We start from the raw sequence: 24,413 nt of genomic DNA on the forward strand, positions 1-24,413 counted from the left end.
GAATACACATGAAGTTGGCATCCCAAATCAGGACCACGAGCAGCTAAATGGTGCTTTGATGTAGCTCAGTATTACACATCCCAAACCCAAGATGAATTTCATAGGAACTAAGAGTTTTGTTGTAAAAACATGTAATTATATAACCTTGTGAGAAGGGGCCAAGATTGCAAAGGCAGATCACATAAAGGAATACCAGCATTAGACTCTCAGTGGAAAAGTTACAAGCCAGATCACGACTTTAACAAAGTTAATACATTGTAGTTTTAAATGAAAGTTTAAAAATCAAAGGCATCTAAAAAGCAATAATAATAGTTGAAAATACATACGACCAGCGTTTGTGACAAAGGGTTATTATTATCTTTAATAGAGAAAGGAGCTATTCACATGAGCATAGAATCTGAAATCTCCCGGGAGCAAGCCAGTCTGAGCGCGTGTCCAGCCGTGGGTCAGATGCTGCGCTCTGGAAGGGCAGGGTGTGGGCTGTCCGTGGGAGCAAACCTCTTGGCCGCCAGTAAAAACGGTGATGGTGTTCAGTGTTGGAGAGGAGAAAGGGAGCTCTCATCTCTCGGGCTGCTTGTGGGCCCGGGGCCCGGTCACCATTTCCAAACAGTTTGGAGCCATGTATCCAAATCTTGAGACATGGTGCCATTTCAGCCCTAGCCACCCTGCTGGTGGCGGTCCTTCCAAAGCTGTAGGGACAAGGCACAAAAGTAAAGGAAGCCAACTGCCACGGAGCTGCGGCTGCAGCCAGCTGTTGTGTTTGCTGAAGGGAAGTGTTCCTTGTACAGTGAACATTCAGTAGCAGGAGGTCATTTACTTGTAGTACTTCATTCATGAACAGTGCAGACTAGAGTGAGACGCTGGTGTCATGTGTGGCTGATCCGGCCAAATCGTTTTCCTGTCTGGAACGCTGGCTGCTTGACCGGTGCCATCTCTTCATCGGTGGGTGTTGGCTGATCGAAGGCTCCACTTGGTATCTGCCCCAGAACTAAGGCGCGCAGAGCTTCATCTGGATGAGTGGGTGCTGTCAGTGAGAAGTAGCCATTGTTGCATATTTCTCATCGTTAAAATTTTTACATTTCAGGCAGCTGCAAGAGCAGCAGCGACAAAAGGAGCTGGAGCGCGAGCGCGTGGAGCGGGCGGAGCGCGAGCGGCTGGAGCAGGAGCAGCTGGAGCGGGAGCAGCGGGAGCGCGAGCGGCAGGACCGGCTGGAGCGGGAGCGGCTGGAGCGGATCGACCGCGAGCGAGAGCAGCGGGAGCGCCAGGAGCGCCAGGAGCGCCAGGAGCGCCAGGAGCGCCAGGAGCAGCGGGAGCGCCAGGAGCAGCGGGAGCGTGAGCGGGAGCAGCGGGAGCGGCAGGAGCAGCGGGAGCGGCAGGAGCAGCTGGAGCGCGAGCAGCTGGAGTGGGAGCGCGAGCGCAGGCTGTCGGCCGCCGGTAAGAAGTGCACTGGGCTCTGCCGCGAGGGTGCGGGGTGCACCAGGTGTGGGGCGCCCGGTGCAGGGAGGGTGGACAGGGCAAAACGTGCAGCACTTGCTACTTTACCACTTTCTTAGTCCTCTCTGTATGGCACTTATTGCTTGGAGACTTAGAAAAGCTCTTTGTAGTCCGGCTTTCTAATTCTTCTGACTGACGGTAAATTGGCTGTAAAGTGCAAGTGTGTTTTTCATGGGAAATGTTTTATATTGCGTGAACTAGGAATCTCTTTCCCTTTTGAGGTTGCCTCAACTGTCCTGAATCCTATAGGATTCAGGAAATGTGCTTGATGGCACTTAGACTTGTCGAAGGAGGAAAATACCCTCTCTAAAACTGACTAGTAGTTTATGGATGTCCTAATATTGCAAAATTTTAGTGAAAATGCCTGAATCCGATGGAGTTTATTGAAAGACGTAAGGGTTAAGAGAAAAGTGAAAATTTGAGTCAGTCATTAAAATTGACACTTATTGGAATAGGATTTCAGAATGATCTTTTTATTCCATATGGCCTATATCAAAGGTCTCACTGTGGGTCCCAGTGTGGTTGATTAGTTTGTTGTTTGCAATATTTGTTTTTAACTGCCTAGTTATTTTCTGGGGTGATAGCTGACAAAACAACACTTATCCACAAATAAGCATTGAATAGGGGGTTCCTAGCTTTTGTAAAACTTTTTGCCAATTGCGCTATTTGTTGTTCTTGAAAGACCAGCAGACATATTCTTCTGTTTGTGATCCTATTCCTGTAATTTTAATGTCCTTTTAGTGGGCTAAATAATGAGAATTAAGATAGTCTTGTTCTTGCAAAGGATAAGCTTACGCAATTTATCAGTATACTTATCAGCTAAATAGAAAACAGATTTCTTCCTCTGGGTTTCAAAATGCACGAACGAGTTCACACGTTCTCGGGTGAGATCAGTTCTTGCACACGTGCTTAGTTCTTGGGTACTAACTGTGGTCTACATTTGTACATTTTGTCTGAATGCTGGTTTTGTGGCTTTACTAGCTCCCTTTTTCTCTCTCCTTTTTTATCCTGTCCTTGCTGCTGCTTCCCACCTTCTGTGCAGCTCCATCCTCCGACAGCTCCCTGTATAACGCGCCACTTCCTGAGTATGCCAGTTGCCAGCCTCCTTCGGCACCTCCTCCATCCTATGCTAAAGTCATCTCAGCTCCGGTGTCGGAGGCCACTCCTGACTATGCTGTAGTGACCGCTTTGCCACCTACTTCCACACCCCCTACACCACCACTTCGACACTCAGCGACACGTTTTGCAGCATCTGTAGGTTCAGCCTTCCACCCTGTTCTTCCCCATTACGCCACAGTTCCTCGTCCTCTGAACAAAAACTCTCGGCCTTCTTCTCCTGTGAACACACCCTCCTCTCAGCCTTCAGCTGCGAAGCCCTGTGCCTGGTCTACTTCCACTGTTTCGCCCCTCCCTCCGTCTCCTCCAGTAATGATTAGCAGCCCCCCAGGCAAAGCGACTGGGCCCAGGCCTGTCCTCCCTGTTTGTGTTTCTTCTCCTGTGCCCCCAATGCCTCCATCACCAACAGCACCCAATGGGCCGCTTGACTCTGTCCCATGTCCAGTGTCTCCGCCGCCTACCTCAGGGCCAGCAGCGCCGCCACCGCCGCCTCCGCTGCCTTCCCTCGCACCGCGCTCACACTGTGGATCTCAAGCCTCTCCTCCTCCAAGCACCCCTCTTGCCTCAACTCCCTCATCCAAGCCTAGTGTTCTCCCTTCTCCCTCTGCAGCTGCCCCTGCCTCTGCGGAGACTCCTCTAAACTCTGTGCTGGGGGACTCCTCTGCTTCTGAGCCAGGCTTGCAGGCAGCCTCTCAGCCGGCCGAGACTCCAGCCCAACAGGGTAAGGCTTCCGTTTTTGCTGCTGACAACGCGTCCTGGAAACGTGGTGTCAGCAGATGTCACTGCCTCAAAGCGTGGGGAGGTGGGGTGGGTGGGAGAGCCGAGCAGCCCTGTGTCACTGTGCCCGACTTTCTAGAATTTAAACAAGTAGCAGAGGAGTGAGGCTCTTTCTGCTGGATTAACTGCAGCCAGAGGATCCGTGTGAGGAATGTCCGTACTGACTGGGGTCTGGTATCTCCCACAGTGTTGTAGCTGGAGGGGTGTTCCCATGTTTGAGGGCCTCCGCAGCACATCCCTTGTAAACCCCACTAGGAAAACGTTACTTGACACATTTAGCTACACGGTAAATACATGACCTAATCTGTCTTCCTCTAATTTGTGGGAAATTGAGAGATTCTGTTTGGTGCCCAACTGAAGTCAGGCCGTGTGTGATCCTGGAGTCTCCCCCTGAACAGTTCCGATTCTTGGGCCCTATTTCATGTTGGCCTCTCCTGTATTGGGCTTCCCACATTAGACTAGGTACACCTGGAATCCTAAGGAGCAGCCCGATGCTGCACGAGGGGTGGGGGGAGTATGGCAGGCATGATGTGTGCCCCAGCGGATTCCATGCTGCAGAATTACAGGAAGTCGTGGCCCGAAGGGACAGTTGGAAGAGAAAAAGCATCTTCCGCAGTTATCCCTCCCACCCCCTCCACTTGCCCCAACTTGCCGTCATGGTAACGGGAAGGAGGACGTGGTCTTCTAAGTTTAGATTATTTGTAAGGAGAGAGGGACCTGGTTCCGTAGTGAATAAGGAGATGCTTGGCAACCCTTTTTTTCCTTTTTTTTTTTTTTAAAGTTTTTATTTATTTATTTCACAGACACAGATCACAAGTAGGCAGAGAGGCAGGCAGAGAGAGAGGAGGAAGCAGGCTCCCTGCCGAGCAGAGAGCCTGATGGGGGGCTTGATCCCAGGACCCTGCGTTTCCTGAGCTGAAGGCAGAGGCTTTAACCCACTGAGCCACCCAGGCGCCCCACCTTTTTTGCAGTGATAGGATTTAGCAGGAATTTTACAGGAAGGAACGTGACAACTGATTTGTACATAGAAAGAACCAGGGTTATGCTTAGATGTAAATATCCTTAAAAAAAATCTTTATTCTTAAGTAATAAGACTTGTTACTGCTGTGTGTATAAATATGTTTTCCTTGTGGACACATCAGTTGTGCTTAAACACTGAGTCGGAATTCTAGTGCATGCGGACTTGTGTCCCATGGTAGTAATGCGAGACAGGGAGGCACCCTGAGCCTGACAAGGTCACGTGTGACCCACCTGCCGAGCCCTTACAGCCCATAGCCCGAGGGAGAGAAACAGTCTTTTGCTCTGTGTTCCTCTAAGAGCTGCTGCTGTTTACAGTTAAAAAAAAAATTACCACCCCATGTGCGAATAGCATCTTATTTGTCCTAAAATACCCCTTTAAATTTGGTCTTCTGATACTGAATAAGTTCTCGTTCACTTCTATGATTTTTACAAGATTTGGAGACATTCTCTCTTACCCTGTCTTCTAGACTAGGAGGAGCTTCAAATTCTGTATCATTTAATTTAATTATTTCTGGCCGTTACTTTCAGGTTGTATTTGTCCTGGTAGATCCCTTCACTTCAGTGATTCTATACACCTTGCATTTGAAGGCAGAACGTTTTTAAGATGCTGAACTGCCCCCCGTCCCCCCCCGTCCTGTTCTCAGTCCAGCCACCTGTCAGAGCATAAATGCAGGTCTTCACAGGTGTAGGCTCCAGGGTCTCAACGGTGGCAGGTTCACACAGACTCTTGGGGGTCTGTTATTTCCATCCGTCCTAACTGCAGTCCTCCACACAGGCTTGCTTCTTCAGGGTGCTTCCTCCATCACAGATTTTTTAAGCACCTCCCACAGCCCTGGGAACCCCAGAGGTGGAGCTGGGTGACTGTCACACAGTTCTGTTAATAAAGCTCTAACGTTAAAGTAAGACCTCACATACTTGGCTTTGCATTCATTTTAGTATCTTTTTAACACTGATCTAGACTTTAAACGTTATTTTAAATAGAATTCACGAATAGGCAGGAAATGTTTGAGGCATCCCACATCCCTGTCCATGAGGTCACCCCGTGTGGCTCTGTTGTTGACGGTCTTATTTAACATCTTTTTCACTCAGGCCTTGTCTTGGGACCACCAGCACCTCCGCCCCCCCCACCGCTCCCCCCGGGGCCAGTGCCGGCTCCAGCAGCGCTGCACCCCCACCCGGGGCCTCCGCCCCCACCTCCACTCCCTGCTGCAGGGCCTCCGCCCCCACCCCCACCGCCCCCTCTTCCTAATCAAGCACCCCCGCCTCCCCCTCCGCCTCCTGCTCCCCCCCTCCCTGCATCTGGATTTTTTGCCGGATCTGCGTCTGAAGACAATCGCCCTTTGACTGGACTTGCGGCTGCCATCGCTGGAGCGAAACTGAGGAAAGTGTCCCGGGTAAATGCATCTTCCCATCTCTGTGCTCGCTGCTTGTGCCTCTTCCTCCTCGGTGACTGGCATAGCCTGTTTACTGCCTTCTCCTTTCATGAACCCAGTGTTACTTCACTGATTAAAAAATTCGATGTAATTTACACTTACAGAAAAGTCAGGAGAATGCAGCTTCTGTAAACCCACCGCCCAGACTCACCACTTCACATTTTGTCGTATTTGCTTAATTATTCTCTCTGCGTGGGTTTCCTTCTGTGGGACACACACACTTTCCCTTTTTTGTCTGAAATGAGAGTGAGTCAGACACATTGCACTCAACGCAGAACGCTGGAGTGTGTGTGGTCTGTGGAAGTAGGGATGTTGACCTCCATGCCCACTGTAGAGTGCTTAGGAATGGGGGGTTTAGTTGATGGACTCTTCTAATCTGCAAGTGTGTTCATGTATTGTCCAATAGTGTCCTTTAGGGCACTTTTCTTTTCTAGCCCAATATCACTTGGTACATTTAGCTGTGATGTCCCAAGTTTGCCATAAAATGGGGGATAATTCCTCACAGTTTCATACATGAGGTTGACTTGGGCGAGGTCTACAGAGCTGACTCTGGAGCCCGCCCTTCAGTTTGGTTTCCCCAATAGTTTCTTCAAGATTGCATTTGGATTATGCATGTTTTGGCAGATTATGCATTTTTTTTTTTTGCCACAACAGTGACGTGTCCTTCTCATTGTAGGGAACAGGGAGACGTATTAATGTTTTATCCCCTTATTGTTGGTGTAAACTGGGATGAAACTTCCATGGTTAATAGAATGTTAGTATCAGTCATGCCACAGGTTCTTAGAAAGATTTAAAAAATAATATCTGGATGTTTGTATTGAAATTAAGGTCCTAAACACAGGAGTTTACTATCTGTCTGTATTCTCATTAAGATGGAGGATGGCTCTTTCCCAAGCGGAGGGACTACTGTTGGTGTGAACGCGGCTTCCTTGAAGTCGGACACGGGCCGTGGGAATGGACCCCTTCCTTTAGGAGGCAGTGGGTTGATGGAAGAAATGAGTGCCCTGCTGGCCAGGAGGTGAGTGAGCAACCGTGTGAACGCGTTCGGGACCGAGAGGACTGTTCGTTGAGGCCAAGTGCAGTGTAACTAACTAGATGTGACTCTTCCCTTTCCGAATAGTTCTTACACTAAGATGAATTTTAAAAAATCGGATATCCCTTCTCTCTAGGAGAAGAATTGCTGAAAAGGGATCAACAATAGAAACAGAACAAAAAGAGGACAAAAACGTAAGTAATAAGGAGAGTCGACCACGACTGAAAATGGGAAAGCCAGGCGTAGCTCTTTAGGAGAGTGAAGTCCAAGATTAGCTGGACGTTCAGTTTCTTATGTCAGCTCTGCACATGTTACAGACGGCTGTCTCGAGCCCGGTGTGTCAGTTTTCAGAGCATTCCTGTGAGATGGGCCAGGGTGGGGCCGCAGTGGGGGGGGGGGGGAGCATGGCACTCAGCTGGGAGCGAGTGCCGCACCTTCGCTCAGCATTTGGAGTCTCTTCGGGTCTCTCTTTCCTCGAGTTGAAAAGGAAAGAATTAGACTGATCCCCTAGGAGCCCTGTGGTTATTAGCTGTGCCCCCGCCCCGAGTCTGCTCCGCGTGCCACTTTCGGACACGCTGCACTGTTGCTTTCCTGCCACCTTTGGGCTCTGGTGCCCTGACGCCTGGCTTGGTAGCATTGCCTGGTGCCGGACGGGGGCTATGGAGGACAGAGGAGGCAGGTCTGGGCTGCGGTGGAAGGCAGAGGGGGCTGATGAAGGGCACGGCAGGCAACGCAGCAGGTGTGTTGGGTGTGGATGAGTGTGAGCCTCTGAGTCTCTGCTCCAGGTTTCTGGTAGGCTCCATGGGATTAATAAGTGTTCCTGTCTGTTTAGGAAGAGTCAGAGCCTGTAACTTCTAAGGCCTCATCAACAAGTACACCCGGTAAGTTCAGGAGCTCTATTTTAACCTTTATGAACCTCGAAATACTAATACCCCTCAACTGAAAATGCCCTATTTACCCATGTTGGAGCCAAGTGCCTGCCTGGTGATGGAAATGTTTTTCGTTCATCCTTGAAAGCAGCGGCTTGCTTGTCCTCTGCCTTCATGATATGGAAAGATCTGTCAAAACCCAAAGATCAGAATCTGATGATTCTGTCTTCAAAAATCATAATTTTTACTCATTCCATGTGTACAGCTGTTGATGATTGAAGGTGATTCACTAGAGCATGGAGACATACATGATTAGATGAAAGGGAAGGACTTTTAATCCCGGAATTTTAAAGGTGGAGATGAGGTGAGCACACAGTTAGCACTGATGTCCATTTCAGAACATTCTCAGATGGAGAGCGTTGTCCTTTTGACCATGCCTTTGGGTAATACTGATAATCGGGGAACTAAGACTTCTCATTGTTAAGGAAAAAAGAGGCTTCATTACAGCTTTGGGGAAGTGGTGTTGAACTCCGTGAGGTTTCTGATGTCAAGGACTCTAAGTTGCGAGGCTGTTCCGTAGAATACGAACAAACTCCCTGCCTCTGGAGGCACATGACTGGTGCTGGGTCCGTGACGAGGACGGAAGGGGCCGTTCCCTGTGTTTGGCCAAAGCGAAGAGCAGATCTACCTGTTCAGCTTTTTATCTAATTTAAAATAAAGTGAAGAAAGAAATTCTTAAAAAAAAAAAAAAAGTCTGTTCTTGTGATTGTGACCCATTTGCCAAAAAAGTAAAAAGAAAAAAAGAACCTCACATTCTCCTTACTGAGTGGTGATTATTCAACATTTTTTTAGGCTGTCCTGTGGTAAATATTGTGACTTTTTCCTAAATAGGACTCAGCTCAGTTTGTTAATGTTACTTCCATTAAAAATTTTCTGGTTTATGAACTACTTACTGTAATAACTTTATCTTTCTTCCAGAAGCCAAAATTAACATAGGTGTTTTTACTAAGAACACAAAAACTGTAGAACTCCACTGTAAGTTAGAGTCACAGAACCATGTACAATTTGAGAAGAACTATGAATCCGCCCCGCCCTGCCAGAGGGGATGACCGTATTTTTATACAGATTTGCTCATAATTTCGCTCTTGCGCTCCCTAACGCTTACCCCGGCCCCAAGCTGAGACATCCGTCTCTGATATGGAGCCCTGCTCTGCTAGAGAGGTGGTGCGCCTCCTGGTTGTAGGCCTCCGCTGTCAGAGATTCACGGCCTGCGGCTCTCCCGGGGGGCTCATCACAGTTGCTTATTAATATCTTCTCATCTTAAGGTCTGAAGTTGTACAAATTAGGATCCTTAATAGATTTTAATTGAAGTTCAGAATTGTAACTAAAAACTTTTCATCTGTACAAAAGCATGTTTAAAGTTACTTAGTATTTTGTTTTTTTGTTTTTTTTTTTTTGCAATAAATTACTCTGGGAGCAGGTAGGGCACTTCATAACTTATGTTCCTTATTTTTAAAGAACCGACAAGAAAACCTTGGGAAAGAACAAATACAATGAATGGCAGCAAGTCACCTGTTATCTCCAGGTATGTCTACTTTCTGACTTTCATGCTACAGGTGTATCTAAAAGAAATTAACCTCTCCGGACTCTAGTGGTGGATTTGAAATTGTACAGGGAAGCAGATAAAAACACCAGGGTGTTTTTCCTAGCGATTGTCGGATGCTTACTGTTTAGACAGGTTGTCTGAAATTTTAAGATTGCTTTTATTCCTCCCAATTTTTTTATTTTAAAAATTTCAAAACTACAGCAAAGTTGAGAGAATAGTAGAGCACATGCCCATGTGCCCCTTACCCAGGTTCCCCAGTTATTAGTTTTGCCCCATTGGTGTGAGGCAGAGACACAAAGAGACGTGCCTTTGTGTTCCTCTGGAGAGTGAGAAAGCAGTTTGCAAAAATTGTTCATCATTTTCCCTAAGAACCAGGATAACCTCCTGTGTAACCGCAGTACCATTATCGCTATCAAGAAATCTAACATTGAACAATGATATTATGTGATATAGTCACGTTTCCCCAGTAGTCTCAAAATGACAACCTTCATTTTGGTAATGCAGTCTTTCAAAGAAACTTCTATGTTTTAAATTGAAAGGCAGCAGGAGAAAAATGCCTGCAATGTTTAAGAGAGAGCAAAACAAAACCTGAAGTTTTGAATTTGTGAAGTAGAAAGATTGATTTCTCTCTCCATTGAAATTTCTAGTTAAAATCAACTTAGGAAAGAGAGTGCCCAGAAACAAGAATAGTGAATTTCTGTTTCTCCCAGGGGCCGTGAGGCATGGTATTAGCAATTTTCAGCATTTCTTAGCTATGAGTATTTTATTGTCATACCAAATTTATATCTCAGGTCTTGAACATAGATGAAACTTTCCGGATTTATGAGATAGTTTAAAGGACTTACATTTTTTTTTCCAGAAAAAAAAGTATGTGTTTAGAGACTAAAAGTGTTTTGGCCTTTTCTTTCTGGGCTGTTTGCTTTAGTTTTACCTCTTAAAAAGCAAACTTGGCTCTAATAATAGAAAACTAATAAAAAACAAGGATAGACCTCACATTGTCACAGATCTGTTCAATGTTAGCCTAAATCTAAATTTGGACTTGTTTTTTCAACCATGTAGAAGCTTTTATTTTCTCAGTGACTATAAGATGAATGTATTTTATTTTAGGAGAAAATGCAAGAATTGCTTTTGGTGGACATGGTTTCAACAGAGTGGAAAATCACACATTTATGTTTACCAGATACCTGATTGATGTGGCCTCCCAGTGCGTCTTTGGTAGTTTTTATAGATTTTCTCCACTAGCACATTTTGAAGCCTAATTTATCGAGTACATATCAGAGCACAGAACTGTGGTGTCCCATGTATCTTTTGAAGACAGAAATGGGACAGGAAAGAATCTTCCTGTTTATGTCTACTCTTCATCTGTACCTTACTGATAGGGGTCCCATGGTGAACCTGAGCAAACCCTAAGACCATGGAGGGACATGAAGTGGGTTCTCCAAGGGGAATAAAAGTTCCTTGATATGTTTGGGTTCATTTAAAAAATAGCCTTTAAAAGATTATTCAGACTTCTAAAGGAAGTTTAGTAAGTGTTCAGAAAGTCCCCTTTTCGTTTTTAGGACTTTTCTGTAGATTAACCGAGTATTGGTTCTTATTATCTAGCAGTATATCGTAATGGTGTTCTGCTCTGGTAGGTTGGTTTTCTTCTCCTTTCCTGAAATGGAAATTTGGAAACGCCAGGTCGTTTTCTGACCACTCATATACCTTTTGATAGATTTGAGCCAGCCAGTGATATGTGTCTTAAAATTTCACCCCAAGCGGTTTTAAGCCAAGAAGATTTCGCAAGTACATTGGAAGGACTAAACAGTATGGCTTTTCTTCCCAACTTTTCTCCCCCGTTCCTGCTGAGAACCATTGTATTAATATGGCCACTTGATGTGCACCTCATCCTTGCATGGTGAGGAAAGAACCCCTTTCTCTTACCAATGTCCATGTCGAGGTTGTGTTAGGGTGGGATGGGTGGACTCCGGTCGTGTACATGAGGTGCTGCACTGTGCCGTATTTATTCAGTGAAGATGCCAGGTAGTGGGGTAAAAGCAAAAATGTTGTTAAAATTACCTTAAACTATGACTAGAATGTCCCATTGATAAATTTGTGAGTTATCATACGGTTTTCAGTAAGAGCTCACAGATCTTATATTCAAGGTAGAGAGTTCACACGCTTTCTTTCTGAGAAGAGTTAATTTTGCGAACTTAAGGCTACAGTGATTTCTATTGTGTTTCAGTACTTGTTTTGGTACCTTGTGGAGTAGCTTTTATTATGTGCACTCTCTAAAGGTGGTCATCACAAACGCACCACGATTTACTTTTCGTTCTTTGCAGCTGTCAAACGACTATGTTACATAACTAGAATTAGTGTCCGAGTACATCCTTTCATATTGGGAAAAAAACTATCGTTTTAAGGTTAATGGACTCCTTTCATTGTTTGGCTATGACTACAAACCTATAAAACGGGAACATAGTGCGCATTATTTTTTTAAAAGTTCTATTGTGTTTCCCTTTAAATGGTTTTTTCCCCTTCATAGACGGGATTCTCCAAGGAAAAATCAGATTGTTTTTGACAACAGGTCCTATGATTCATTACACAGGTATCATCCTGGTGTGACTTTGTGGTTTGAGACTTCGGAATAACATGTTCAGGATAGGGCTGAGCTTTTTCTACCTGGATTGGTAATCACCACGAGGGAGATGACTTGAGGAAGAGCAAATCTTTCGTATTTAGCTTTATTTACAGCACTTTTTAAAAAACATGAAGAGATTTTGATTAGGAAAGTTAATTGGGTTTATTCTCCTGCCTTGATTCCCTAGTTAGATCAGGGTACATATGAACAGCATATACCCCAGCAAGGCTGGAGTGGCGTATGAGGCCGCCTGTGTCTTCTCCAGGCCCTTTGTAGCTGTTGCATTTTCCTCTAAAGGCTTTTCTTCTTAGAAGCTTTGAGACAACCTTTAAAAGGTAGAGTAGAAGATTTGTACTGGAAGTTCATGGAACACGGGACTACATCACAGCCACACTTGTGAGAAACGTATTCCTGGAGGAACATCCCCGGCCTCTCCACACGTGGGGGCAGGTTACATGCCTTTCCCAATCTGACGTCTCCCATCCTGGGCAGCTGGTTTTCTAGGATGAGTCCTGTTAACCTTTTTTTTTTTTTAAATTAAAATTAAGAACCATGTATTTCTTAACTAAAGAAATTGACAATTTTTTAAAACTCCTCAAGTGTTCAAGCTTATGTTTAGAATGGATTTGGCAGAACAGGGACTTTAAATATTTTGGTAGTTATTGATAGGCAGCTGTTTAGAGGTAACACAGTAGCCTCTGGGAGGGCCTCATACTTTGTTATCAGTTGTGGTGAAAACCCATAGATTATAAATAACCGAGGTGCGCCCATGTTACCCTGTGCACCTGTTTTTAAAAAAATACATGTGAAAGTCTACTAGGAACATGACTTAAACAGTATATGGAGGGATGCCTATGGCACTGAGTCAGGAGTTCTGCAGATTGTATTTGGCCAAATTGTTTTCATGCCATTGATGATAAAAATATTTGGTAAGTTTGCCAGTCAGTTGAATCTGCATAAAATGTTTATATTACAAGCATGAAAAAATTTTCCTGCTTTTCTCAAGGTAGTTTAATCATTGTCACCAGAAGACTTACTTAGAAAATTTGCTAGTACATAGGAAAATAGCATTTAATGAGATCTTCTGTTAATCTTCTCAGTTTTTTTGCTGCTTTCCCACTAGGGCCCCTTGATAGGGTAACGTTGATAAACCTTTTTTTAAAGAGTGGTGATTACTTCTTTCCTTCAGTATGAAAAGTTCCCCCCTTTAGTTAATCATCATGGTGATGGTGGTGGATTGCATGTTAGCATGAATTAAAATTTCTTAATTGCATGTTTCCTCGGTTGTTTATTATGGAACAGTAATGTGTTGTGTTTTTAATAAGTACAGATATATTCATAACACACTGCCCGGTTAACTTTAGCATACTGTTGATACTCATGTGAACGTTGGGAATACTCATTATAAAACTTTGGAGAAAAGCGTTCACTGATTTTACCACTTAAATGTGAAAAGTGAGAGAGAAGCCGAGTAATTAAGAGTGTGAGTCTGGCGAGCAGGGCCAGGCAGCGTGGGTGACTGAAATGCAGTGTGTGGGCCGTCAGGGGTGTTCCCCAGACCGGCCTGTGGCCACAGCGCCTGCCTTGCTTGCCGGGGCCTTCAGTGCCTCCTCTGTGACCAGAGGGTGCAGTAGTCCCCTCCGCAAAGCGGAAAGGAAATACATCCTGGAAGTAAGTGTTCTTTTGTCCTAGTGCCTCGCTCAGGGCTTACTGAATGAAGTTTTCTGAGAGTTGGTTTTCCTGGTTCGTACAAGCAGAGCAGCTGAGGTCTCATAAAATAAAATTGGTCGATTTGCTTTATATAACAACATGTTAAGCTGTTATGTTTGATATGAAAGCAAATTAACTTACTATTTTATCTTCCCCAGCAATGACTGTGGGTTTGGAGCATAATATGCCTTTAAGAGTTACGAAATCATAACTTTGAGAAGTTATTGTGCATACCAGTTTTGGTTTAGATTTGTGACATTGGTCCTCTGAAAACTTGAAGATCCATGACTCAGCTGATAGTTTTCATCTGCACTGAGTTGTGGTCCTCAAATTGTGGCCACTTAATGGTATTAAACCAGAATGTAGAGGAGTGCCCAGTTAAGACTCTAGATTTTCCGCTGGGATTTTCTCTACTTGCCGGAATGGGAGAGGAGCCATGACTGGTTTATTTGATATTGAAGCTTTTGCCTAAGGCATACCTAATTTCTAAGATTTATTTCTTCATGTTGAATTTTTTTAAGAGAGGCTAAATTTCTGAGCGTGTAGTAATAATTGGCAAACTGCATCTATGTGGCATTTCTTTCTTTCTTTTTTTTTCTTTTTAAAGATTTATTTATTTGAGAGGGAGAAAGTGCTCCTGGTGGAGGGGCAGAGGGAGAGGGAGAGGGAGAGAGAGAGAATCCCAAGCAGATTCCCGACTGTGTGTGGAGCCCCACGTTGAGCTCAGTCCTTCGACCCTGAGATCATGACCCCAGCTGAAGCCCAAGAGTCAAGACGCTTAACTGACTGAGTCACCCAGGCACTGCCCTATTTTTTTTTTTTCTTAAGACAAAATAAGTTTGTGTAAGTAGTTGGAAACTCATTCAGATATCATCTCCATAAAAACTTGTCTGGAAACAGCCACATAGCCAACTGGATATGAATCTTTTAATTATTTCCCCAGCATTCTTATTTATTTGAATGCTTAAAACGGCATGAAACACATGGAACAGATCATATACTTATTCCTAAAATGGCTTTTTCTGTAAACCATCGGATTTATAAACTGATGCATCTTGGTGGTTGATTTGCACACCTTGAGAACAACGAGATTGTGTTTCCTGGGCCTCCATGTCTCAGCTGGTCCGGTGTGTCCAGTCCTGGTCCGTGTGCTGCAGATGGCCCCGTTTCCCGCCTCTTGCGCAGAGAACGTGTTCCTCTGCCCTTTGCGGAGGGAGCACCGTCATCCTGTCACCATTGTCTGATTTCTTTACAAAGAACTGGAAACACTGAGCAAAGTGAAAAATGCTTCCTGTTTTCTGTTCTAATCAGTCCTGCAACTTTGACAGTTAACTTTTTAATATCTGTGTTTTAAGAAAAGTACCGAAATCTGATGTTGGGTACGAAAATTTGCAATTTTTTGTGAACTCCTTAAACATCCCAAGTATTTTTTACCTGTCCTGGAAATTCCATTTGTACAGACCAAAATCTGCACCTTCATCACAGCCCAGTGCCAACGGCGTCCAGACGGAGGGGCTAGACTACGACAGGCTGAAGCAGGTAGGCGCCCGACGGCAGCTTTCCCTCCCTTTCCCCCCGACGTGCACTGTTTTCTCTGGAAAAATGTCTGGTGTGCCAGCATTTGACGGATTGTGAATATACTGGGAAGTAGAGTTTAGGTCTTTCTGTACAAAGGAAACAGCAACATGAGTACCAAATTGTCTTTTTCAAATCTTCATTTTTTGGGTTCAGTGTGTTCACATAAAGTTCCAGCAGTGGTGGAGGGTGGGGGCAGGTGTCTTAATGGCGTAATGTTAGCTTTCAGTGTCAGCACATAGTATGTATTTGTACCTTTACAAATACAAATGGGATTGCACTTTCCATTTACCATTGGCAAAAATGGACCCAGTGAATCTGGTTTTGGCAAGAATGTCAGGGAAATGGGCATTCTCGGATACTTTTATTTTCTAGGAAGCACTTGGGAAAACAGATCACAAGCCTTAAAAATAAATATTTTACCTTTGAACCAAAAAATTTCACTTCTAAGAATTATTGCTAAGAAAATATTGTAGAAGTATATAACTCTAGTGTCGGGCAGGGGCCAGTGGTCATTAAGGAATCAAAAATGAGCATGTTATGTACTGAATGGTGAGCACTCGCCCAGCTAGGTGAGAGAGACAGGTAACCAAACAGTATGAACAATTCTCTCAACTTTCTGAAAAAGAAAAGGATCTTGTCCATATTTTGGATACCTCTGCATTATACACATAGGTACTCAGACAAGAAAGGGGAAGGAGTGATAGGTGAGAAGAGCTGTGGGGCTTTAAAATATTTAATTCCCAGGAGAGGTAAAACAATTTAAAAAAATAGATAGTGTTAAGGAAAATTTAAAGGAGGGCCAGTGTACACACCTTAGACAACGGTCAGTTTCACGGACCTGAGCCCAGAGTTGCTGCCGCCAGCAGGGTCTTGTCTCCTTGGTCTTCCTACCCTGTATCCCTGGGGGGCCTCTCAGAGCAGTGACCACACCAGTCCTTGTCATAGCCTCGGACTGACCTGCCAGTAGATGAGCGGGCCAGGCGCCGGCAGGGCTCTTAGCATGGTGCTGTCTTCTGGTTCTCGTGGGAGGCCTGTGGGACAGTGTGTAGATTCAGATTTGGCATCTGAGATTCCGAGGAGTTACCTGGCTTGGTCCCATGGCTGGGTCAGCAGCTGAGTCCAGATCAGAGCCCAGATCGTTCCTCAAAGCCAATTTCAGATAAATCTGATTTTTATATTGCAAAGCTATTAGAAAAGTTTAACTTGAGTCATATAGTTTGAAAAGGAAGTTTGAGGTATTGATGATCAAGCCCTAATTTTCCTGTATATTAAACATGGCTTTCTTTTCTTAAAAACACTTTAAAGTAGATGCTTGCACACACTTGAGCACGTGATAAATTCTTGGCTATCTGAAGTAGTGGAGAAGAGAGGAAAGGTTTCCTGTTGGGGCTGATTTTACTGTAATTTGAGTAAGGATATCTGATAGTCTGTACTAATAATTTCTGTGCTTGTTTCCTCATTGGTAAAGTGCAGGAGTTATTGTATTAATTGGTAATTTCGACCTTATTTTAAACATGAAAAGCTTTTTAAGATAATGAACCTTAAATTAGAGTGATTTTATTTTACCCGAGGTGTGCAGTATTAGAAAAGGTCCCATAATGGAAACTAATCATTCAAAGGGTAGGTGTTACTCTTCAAACTGCGTTACCGTGTCGGAGCCCTTTCAGCTGGCATTGACACTGTTCTTGGCAATTTGGGGAGGGGAGGGGCAGAGGGAGAGGAAGTACTAAGCAGGCTTCATGCCCAGCCCGAAGGCCAGTGCAGGGCTTGATCTCACAACACTGAGACCGTGACCCGAGCTGAAATCAGAGTCAGACACTCCACTAATTCAGCCACCAGGAGCCCCTGTTCTCAGTGATTTTTTTTAAGTTTGGGCGGGGGTGGGGTGGTGGGCCGTTATTTCAAAGTGAACTTATAAATACAGATTTTGCAAAATATTTGAAGGTGGAGTGGTTTTCACGGAGGAAGAAGCATCTAGAACAACAGTATTAAATCAAAATACAAACAGGGCTCACACAAGTACTTTTAAAATTTCTGATAGCCTTATTAACTAAGTAAGGAGAAATAGGTGAAATTCATTTTAATGTATTTAATTTAATTTAATTTAATTTAAATAGTATTTCAGTATGTAATCAGTATTTTAACATTACTAAAGAATTATTACACGTTATTTTCTTCATGCTAAGTTTTTGAAATCTGGTGTGTGTGTTACCCTGACAACGCATCCTATTTCACACTGGCCACATCTCCAGTGCTCAGAGGTTGTGTGTGGCTGCGTCCGCCCTGTCAGACCACACAGATCCAGGTGAGGCCTATCCACCCTCGCCTCTGCCAATTAGGGCAGCCCGTGAGGTAGCTCCAGGGGAGTCTCGGATTCCTTGAAGGAAGGTTTGGCAGCCATAGTGCGATTCCTAAGGAGCCCCGTACTTCAAACCAGATCACACACAGGCCAGGATCTGCTTATCTGGTTTACATCTCCTATTCCCTGAAATTGCCCTACGCAGCATCTTCCAGGCTGCTCCCAGTAGACAAAGTTAAAAGCAGAGCTATTATCTTTTCTAGAAATGACCTGCAGCCTACCTTTTTCTGGATGGCAGAATTATTTTTAGTTTTAGAAAGCACTGTGATGTTTCCCATTTCGCTAGGCTAAAATAAGTGAAGACTGGGAAGACTGTTAAAACATGAGTTGCCCGGCTGCACTTAGACAGCCTTGTCTGGGAGGGAGTCCGGCAACAGAAACCATACAGCAGACCTCATACATTCTTAAAATTCTATATGAACAAGAATATTTGTAGCAGTAATTTTTTCCTCCCTGTATTTATGATGTTTTTCTCTAATATTTTAGGACATTTTAGATGAAATGAGAAAAGAATTAACAAAGCTAAAAGAAGAGCTCATTGATGGTAAGTATATAAACAGCTTTGCTGACTCTGTAATGTTGTAGAATACCCATTTTTAAGGAAATGCACATAAAAAATAACCAGTTTATTACTTGAGGGCATAAAACAATTTTGCATAGTATCCTGTCCTTCACATGGCTTAGGATGTCAGAAAAGAGCCCTCTCTTCCTTACAGTGGAAATTATTTGTAAAAATTGGGATAAATGAGGTCCCTATGTGTCAGGGGTGATTAACATCAGAACAGAGTCCAGGCAGAGGGGCCCATCTCTGGCCTCACATCCCAACCTGCTGCCTTCTCTATGGACTCTGAGCCCACAACGTCCGTGTTATCATTGTGGACACGAAAGGGAGAGTGTGAATGAGTGTGTGCGTGTGTGTGTGTGTGTGTCTGTGTACACAAGCTAGTACCGTCTGTATATTAAGAAAAGCAAAGTCTGGGGGCACCTGGGTGGCTCAGTGGGTTAAGCCTCTGCCTTCAGCTCAGGTCATGATCCCAGGGTCCTGGGATCGAGCCCCACATGGGGCTCTCTGCTCCTCGGGGAGCCTGCTTCCCCCTCTCTCTCTGCCTGCCACTCTGCCTACTTGTGATCTCTGTCTGTCAAATAAATAAAATCTTTAAAAAAGAAAGCCAAAATCTGTGCAGCAGCAGATGCAGGGTCTGCTTGGCTCTCTGTTACCGGGAGTTTGAAGACAGCCACTGAGTTTTCTTAGAAGGAATTTCTCACTGATTTTACCTCACCATTGTATTTACTTGAAATACGTTTCCTTTTCGTGCCCAGCAATCAGGCAAGAACTGAGCAAGTCCAATTCTGCGTAGAGAGACGAACCGAGGAGGAATAGGACTCTAGTCTGGAGAAAGAGCCCTGCGAACGACAGCTGTTAACAACAAACCCCTACATTTGTGAGCTGCGAGAAGAAAGTGGAGACAAACAGTTGGAAGAGGAAAACCAACATCCTCACGAGCCTTCAGACGCGTTATTCTGGCGATAAGCTATTTCCCTCCCAGTTTGCTGCTTTTTTCTGACCTTTTCAACAGGATGAAAGAGTCGGATATGAATTCCTGTTTCCTAGTTATGCAGAAAATACTAAACCTATCAGGCAAGATCGCCGTGCATTGAAATATTTTCATGTCAAGACAAAAATCGCACGTTTTTCACAATCCATTGCTAAAATAAAGAGGAGAAAGGCTTAAGAAGTTTGTTTTCAGAGAGTGCTGACGAAGAAATGAGCAAGTTACACTCTTTGTATTGTAAATGTTTCTCAGGTTTGTCTTCCTATCACATTTGATATTCCGTGAGGGATGGAGATCAGCCCTGTGTAGGTTAAGATCCTAAAATGTGGAACAAATGGAATTGTATGTGCTTTCCAAGGGTGATATTTATAAGAAAGTGTCCTAAAAATGGTTTGTCTGGCTTGAGGAATTTTAGAATGATAGGAAGTCTCTCGAGTTAGCCTTCATGCAATTTTGTAGATTAAAACATAAAATTCGTCCAGAATTTAAAGATTTAGATGCCTTCCTAAATTGTTAAAATGCTTTACCAAATCTATGACTCCTACATAACACACCAGTGGTCAAATGTAAAACAATATATTGTAGACTTACTGTAGGTTTTCAACCTTTTTTAGATTTATGCATGTGGACATTTTTATAATGTAATTACAACCACCACAAAATTAGCTTTTTTAATTGCAGACAGTAATGCATGTCCCACTAATACGTAGTGGCCTTTTCAAGGCCTGGTCCCAGGGAAAATCTTTTGTAGAGTTTGGGGGAGGCGGGAGGAAGGGAAGGAATAATTTTTCTTTTAAAGTTAATTTCTGCACTTTTTTTTCTCAATTACCTGCATGAATAATAATGAGGACTATTTTGTGACTTCAATTGGTAAATATGTGAGCAGAACCAAGTACTCAATCTTCTACATCATGTGTTCAGCTGTTCGTATTTTAACTTGAGTAATTTCAGTGGTCTGAAACATGATTCTGAGCTTCCCAGGGATTACGTCGTACTGCGGAACTCGAAAATCCGATCCCTGAATTTGGCAGTTGCTTTACTACCTAGGTGCCCTGCAGTTGGACAGGTATGTGTTCCTGACCGAGAAGCTGCTTTTGAATTTTGTTACGTGGAAACACGAAGTAGTTGATGTCCGCAGGAACTGAGGTCACGGACACCATACAGCAGAGGGGACCAGCGAGGGGCTCTGCGTGGTTGTCTTGTTGTGACCGAGCGAGACTCAGGTGGTGAAAAGAAGGACCTAGACCCCCGCTCACCCCCACGCGGGTGTGTGCGGGCATAACCCATGCCCTTCTCCTGGAAACTCGCGAAGATTAAAATAGGGGAGAAATCCTATAATTTGCAATGATAGATTTTTTTTTTCTTAATTTAGGAAATCACAAATTCTCCAGGCTCTCCATCTTGATTTATGCTTCAGTTATGTGCCATATTTGCTTTGAAATCTTTGATTATCTGAAGTTTTTACTAAAATTTTGAAGAAATAATCCATTTTCATCTGCTTTCTAGATTTTGTAACCTCAGTCGGTCAGACAGAGCTTGTCGGTAGCATAGTTTACCATTCAAAAGGGTTTGAGTGAGGAAATTGTTTTCCTTGTTAAATAGTTCCTGTTTCTGTAGAGAGTTCAGTTTTAGATTAATCTGTGATGGATGAGTTATCCTAACTGTGCAGTTCTCTGTCAACCACTCATTGTCAGGCAGCAGTAGGAAAGGCATTCAAGCTGCAGCCAGCCTCTAACGTACTGTCTTCTAGAAGAAAGCAGAGGCACTTTGATCTTTATTTTTGTCCTTTTGGTTATACAAACACTTGGGTGGTGTAAACACTCCTGTCCCCTATAAATCAGGTGAGCAATCACTTGATTTTTGTCGGTGAAGTTAGTCTCTAGTAGGTTAGAGTACTGGGTACAAGTGGTCCAAAGTCAGCGAAGAGACTAGAGCCGCACGCTGGACCTTAGTGAGGGGCTGCTGTCTGTGCTCGCTGTCTCGTGCCTTGGTCCGGTCCTCCCAGGATGTCCGTGTGACAGGACAGAGCCAATGCTGGGTCACATCGTGGTCCATTCGTGTGCGTTCGCCCGGATCACTCAACGTGTTCTTCCCAATCACTGTACACGTTGGCTGTCCAGCGGGACAGTTTTTGTCATCATTAGAGATTTCAGTAATTAAAATGGGAAGCAGAAGCCTAAGTGACTTTCCTTAGCGAGGTGACGTTCCCTGGAGCCCGTCATGCCCACGGTGATCATGCTGTGCTCACTGGGTGTCCGAAGCTGCGTGCAGTTCAGGGGGTCCTTTCTGACGACAGAAAGGCGCTTCTTTCCTCAACACTGTGATGTGACCCGTGACAAATCTGTCCTACATGCTCTGTACATGGCCAGCAGCCCATTGCAAACCAACTGAATGTACACATTTTAACGCGGTGCTGACATCTCCCCCGAGTATCGTCGTGGTTTCCCGGTTTGTCCGCAGTTTGCAAGCCTCACGCGTCAGTCCGGACTGAAGATGAAACACTGATGAATGTTGGACTCTCATGCTTTAGGTGTGCTTCCTTTTTCAATTGTTCGGTTCTCTGCTATTTTTACCGTACTGTTTCATTTCAATTTCCTACACGCTAACTTTGTTTGTGTGATTGAAATAAACTTGCAGTATATACATGTTGCTTGTTTGTGACACTTAGGTGAAATAATCTGTCGGCTCCAACATAAGTCCTGTTGAGTGTGCAAAGCCCGTGACTTCACTGCCTAAAGCCTACAGAGCTCGTCACTGTTCCTCCCAGATGTCCCAAGTCGAAAATGCTGATTAATACAGACAGAGGGAAGACGTGATTGATCGTCTCCTGTTGGTTTGAAACGGCTGTCATGTGTCCCTGCTCCCTGTCTCCCTCGGCCCGCGTCAGCGCAGTGGCTTACTCTTCCTGTCGAGAGAGCGACAAAGGTTTAATTTTATTGTTTTGTTCTATGGCGTAGATGCTGAAACTCACACGGTCACCGTTTCCCTTTATGTGGTTTGTGGGGGAAAAGACCTTCCAAGCCCTGAATTTTAAGCGTAGTGAAGTCCGATCTGTGGTGTTTTTCGCACACTGATGTCATGGCCCTTCATGCGAGCAGCGACACTGTTTGTCTGACTTCACGCCATACTGATTTTGAGTCTGTCGTTAAACTGATGTCTTCATGAGGGGTCCAGTAATCCCGTCTCTCCTCCTCCTCATACCCCGGGTTTCTCTCCATCCTCCTCACCACCTCTGGGCGCCTGCAGCCGTCTCACCGGTGGCCCACCGTTCCAAAAATGTCAGCGTCTCTGACTCTTGCTTCCCTTCGTGTATAAATCACAATGTTCACCCACAAACTAGAAGTTGCTTCCCGTTCGGAAATGAATTCAGCAACATGGAGCGCCTGGGTGACTCTGTTGATTGAGTGACCAGCTCTTGCTTTTAGCTCAGGTCATGATCTTGGGGTTATGGGATCGAGCCCTGCGTGGGGCTCTACACTCAGCATGGAGTCTGCTTGTCCCTCTCCCTCAACGCTCTCCCTCATAGATAAATAAAATCTTTAAAAAGAAAAAAAAAAACGTGAATTAAGTAACAGATTGCAACCTTTTCAACTTGCCTAGCCACAACTTCTGTGTCTCCTAAGATCTCTCTGTACTTCAGTGCCATGAAGAGCTGGCCTGTCAGTTCTTTTTTTTTTTTTTTTAAAGATTTTATTTATTTATTTGTCAGAGAGAGAGAGAGAGGAGCGAGAGTGAGCACAGGCAGACAGAGAGGCAGGCAGAGGCAGAGGGAGAAGCAGGCTCCCTGTCAAGCAAGGAGCCCGATGTGGGACTCGATCCCAGGACGCTGGGATCATGACCCGAGCTGAAGGCAGCCGCTTAACCCACTGAGCCACCCAGGCGTCCCTGGCCTGTCAGTTCTAAGGGTTACCCTGCAGAGCACAGTTGACACAGCAGTGCTGTGTCTTAACGTTTTAACCCCATCACCTTTAAAGTCTGTCGACGGGCAGCATGGAAATGGCACCACAGGAAGCGCTCTGTGTGGAAGGATGCTTTCGGGGCTCTTGCTCCTTCGTGTCTCTGTCCTCCAATCCTGCTTCCTAAAGACGTTTACTTCAAAACCCCAAACCAGTTGTTGTTAGGCCATTTTTGTTTTTACTGGAGAGATGAATTTGTGTCCCTACGTCTCCTCAGAACTCTCAGGGATGAGAAAGGGGTCCCAGAGTGCGTCCAAAGGGCTGATGGTTAATACCTCTGACTTGTGACTGAAAACCCACTAGTATTTATACGCAGATGCTTTTGAAGTTGTCAGAATCTAAAGCATGTGCTAGGACCTGTGAATATAGGTGAACGGAATTGTTCTAGGTGCCTTCGGTGCCGTGCGAAGTGAAGAACACTGGCTCTTACACGAGTAGCCTTCTCTGGTGTCTGAGCACACGTAGCGAAGACGCTGGAGCGGGCAGCCCTCCTGGGAAGGACATTTCCGTGACTTCACGCCATACTGTAGGCTTCCTGTGTCCTCGTTAGGTTGTTTGTAGAGAGTTTTTGAGAAGAGATTTTTTTTTACATCCTAATAATATTAGAAAAGTAAAGCCTTCAACTTAAGTCTAAGACTGATTAGAAAAGAAAACACCTCCGGCAGCAAACATCGGGCGGCCAGGGCTCTGCGGCCCGGGGACGACAGGGCTGGTGGGGTCTTCTGGGAAGGACACTCAATTCACACACTGCTTGTGTACAAGCTGTGTGAATTCACCCGCCTTTCTAAGCAGTTTTTCCTTATAAGGTAACCATTTTTATGAGAGGGTAATTCTGTGAATTTGTCCCAGTGACAGGATGTGAAGGAAAGACAGCCGCATGTATTGGTTATTTCTGTTAAGTCTGAACAAATCATAGCTGTGAAGACTTTGAATTATCACAGGTGTCTGTGGCCTGGAAACTCCAGAAACTGAAGTCTCTGCACCAGGGCACCAGCCTCTAGACACGAGAGAACACAGCTCTGTTTTAATGACAGCTGTTGGGAAAGCTTACGCATTTCATTAGTGGACTGTTTGCGTTTACACCGTAAGTGGAAAGTCTGTATACAAATGACAACTTCCACATTCGTCGTGTGTAAATTTGACTCTTTCCCCTTCACTTAATATGTGAGGAAGGAATCACTAACAGTGAATAATGTTCCATAGGTCGGTTTGTTTTCATAAGGGGTGGTTCTTCCGAGAAGGCGTAGAATGAGCAGGAAAGCACACCACTGGTCCTTTGGACTCTGCAA

The 24,413-nt window shown here is 44.7% G+C and overlaps 1 protein-coding gene across 14 annotated transcripts in view; it reads left to right on the forward strand.

Annotated features, from left to right (window-relative positions):
* Window positions 1-21,813, forward strand: part of ENAH (ENAH actin regulator) — a 131,392-nt gene extending 109,579 nt beyond the window's left edge. For 5 of the 14 annotated variants that reach the window (XM_032319077.1, XM_032319076.1, XM_032319075.1 and 2 more), the window contains exons 7-18: window positions 1,085-1,273; window positions 1,340-1,434; window positions 2,537-3,331; window positions 5,497-5,801; window positions 6,713-6,858; window positions 7,010-7,067; window positions 7,706-7,754; window positions 9,261-9,327; window positions 11,873-11,935; window positions 15,139-15,217; window positions 18,102-18,159; window positions 18,936-21,813. In XM_032319077.1, coding sequence (XP_032174968.1) covers window positions 1,085-1,273; window positions 1,340-1,434; window positions 2,537-3,331; window positions 5,497-5,801; window positions 6,713-6,858; window positions 7,010-7,067; window positions 7,706-7,754; window positions 9,261-9,327; window positions 11,873-11,935; window positions 15,139-15,217; window positions 18,102-18,159; window positions 18,936-18,973 — 1,942 coding nt within the window. In that variant the 3' untranslated portion in view covers window positions 18,974-21,813. Of the gene's footprint in view, window positions 1-1,084; window positions 1,435-2,536; window positions 3,332-5,496; window positions 5,802-6,712; window positions 6,859-7,009; window positions 7,068-7,705; window positions 7,755-9,260; window positions 9,328-11,872; window positions 11,936-15,138; window positions 15,218-18,101; window positions 18,160-18,935 lie in introns of all 14 variants that reach the window. The other 9 variants (XM_032319079.1, XM_032319081.1, XM_032319082.1 and 6 more) reach the window with 5 other exon arrangements.
* Window positions 21,814-24,413: the final 2,600 nt, after the last annotated feature.

This window comes from Mustela erminea, chromosome 17 (genome assembly GCF_009829155.1).
Source record: "Mustela erminea isolate mMusErm1 chromosome 17, mMusErm1.Pri, whole genome shotgun sequence".
NCBI lineage: Eukaryota > Metazoa > Chordata > Mammalia > Carnivora > Mustelidae > Mustela > Mustela erminea.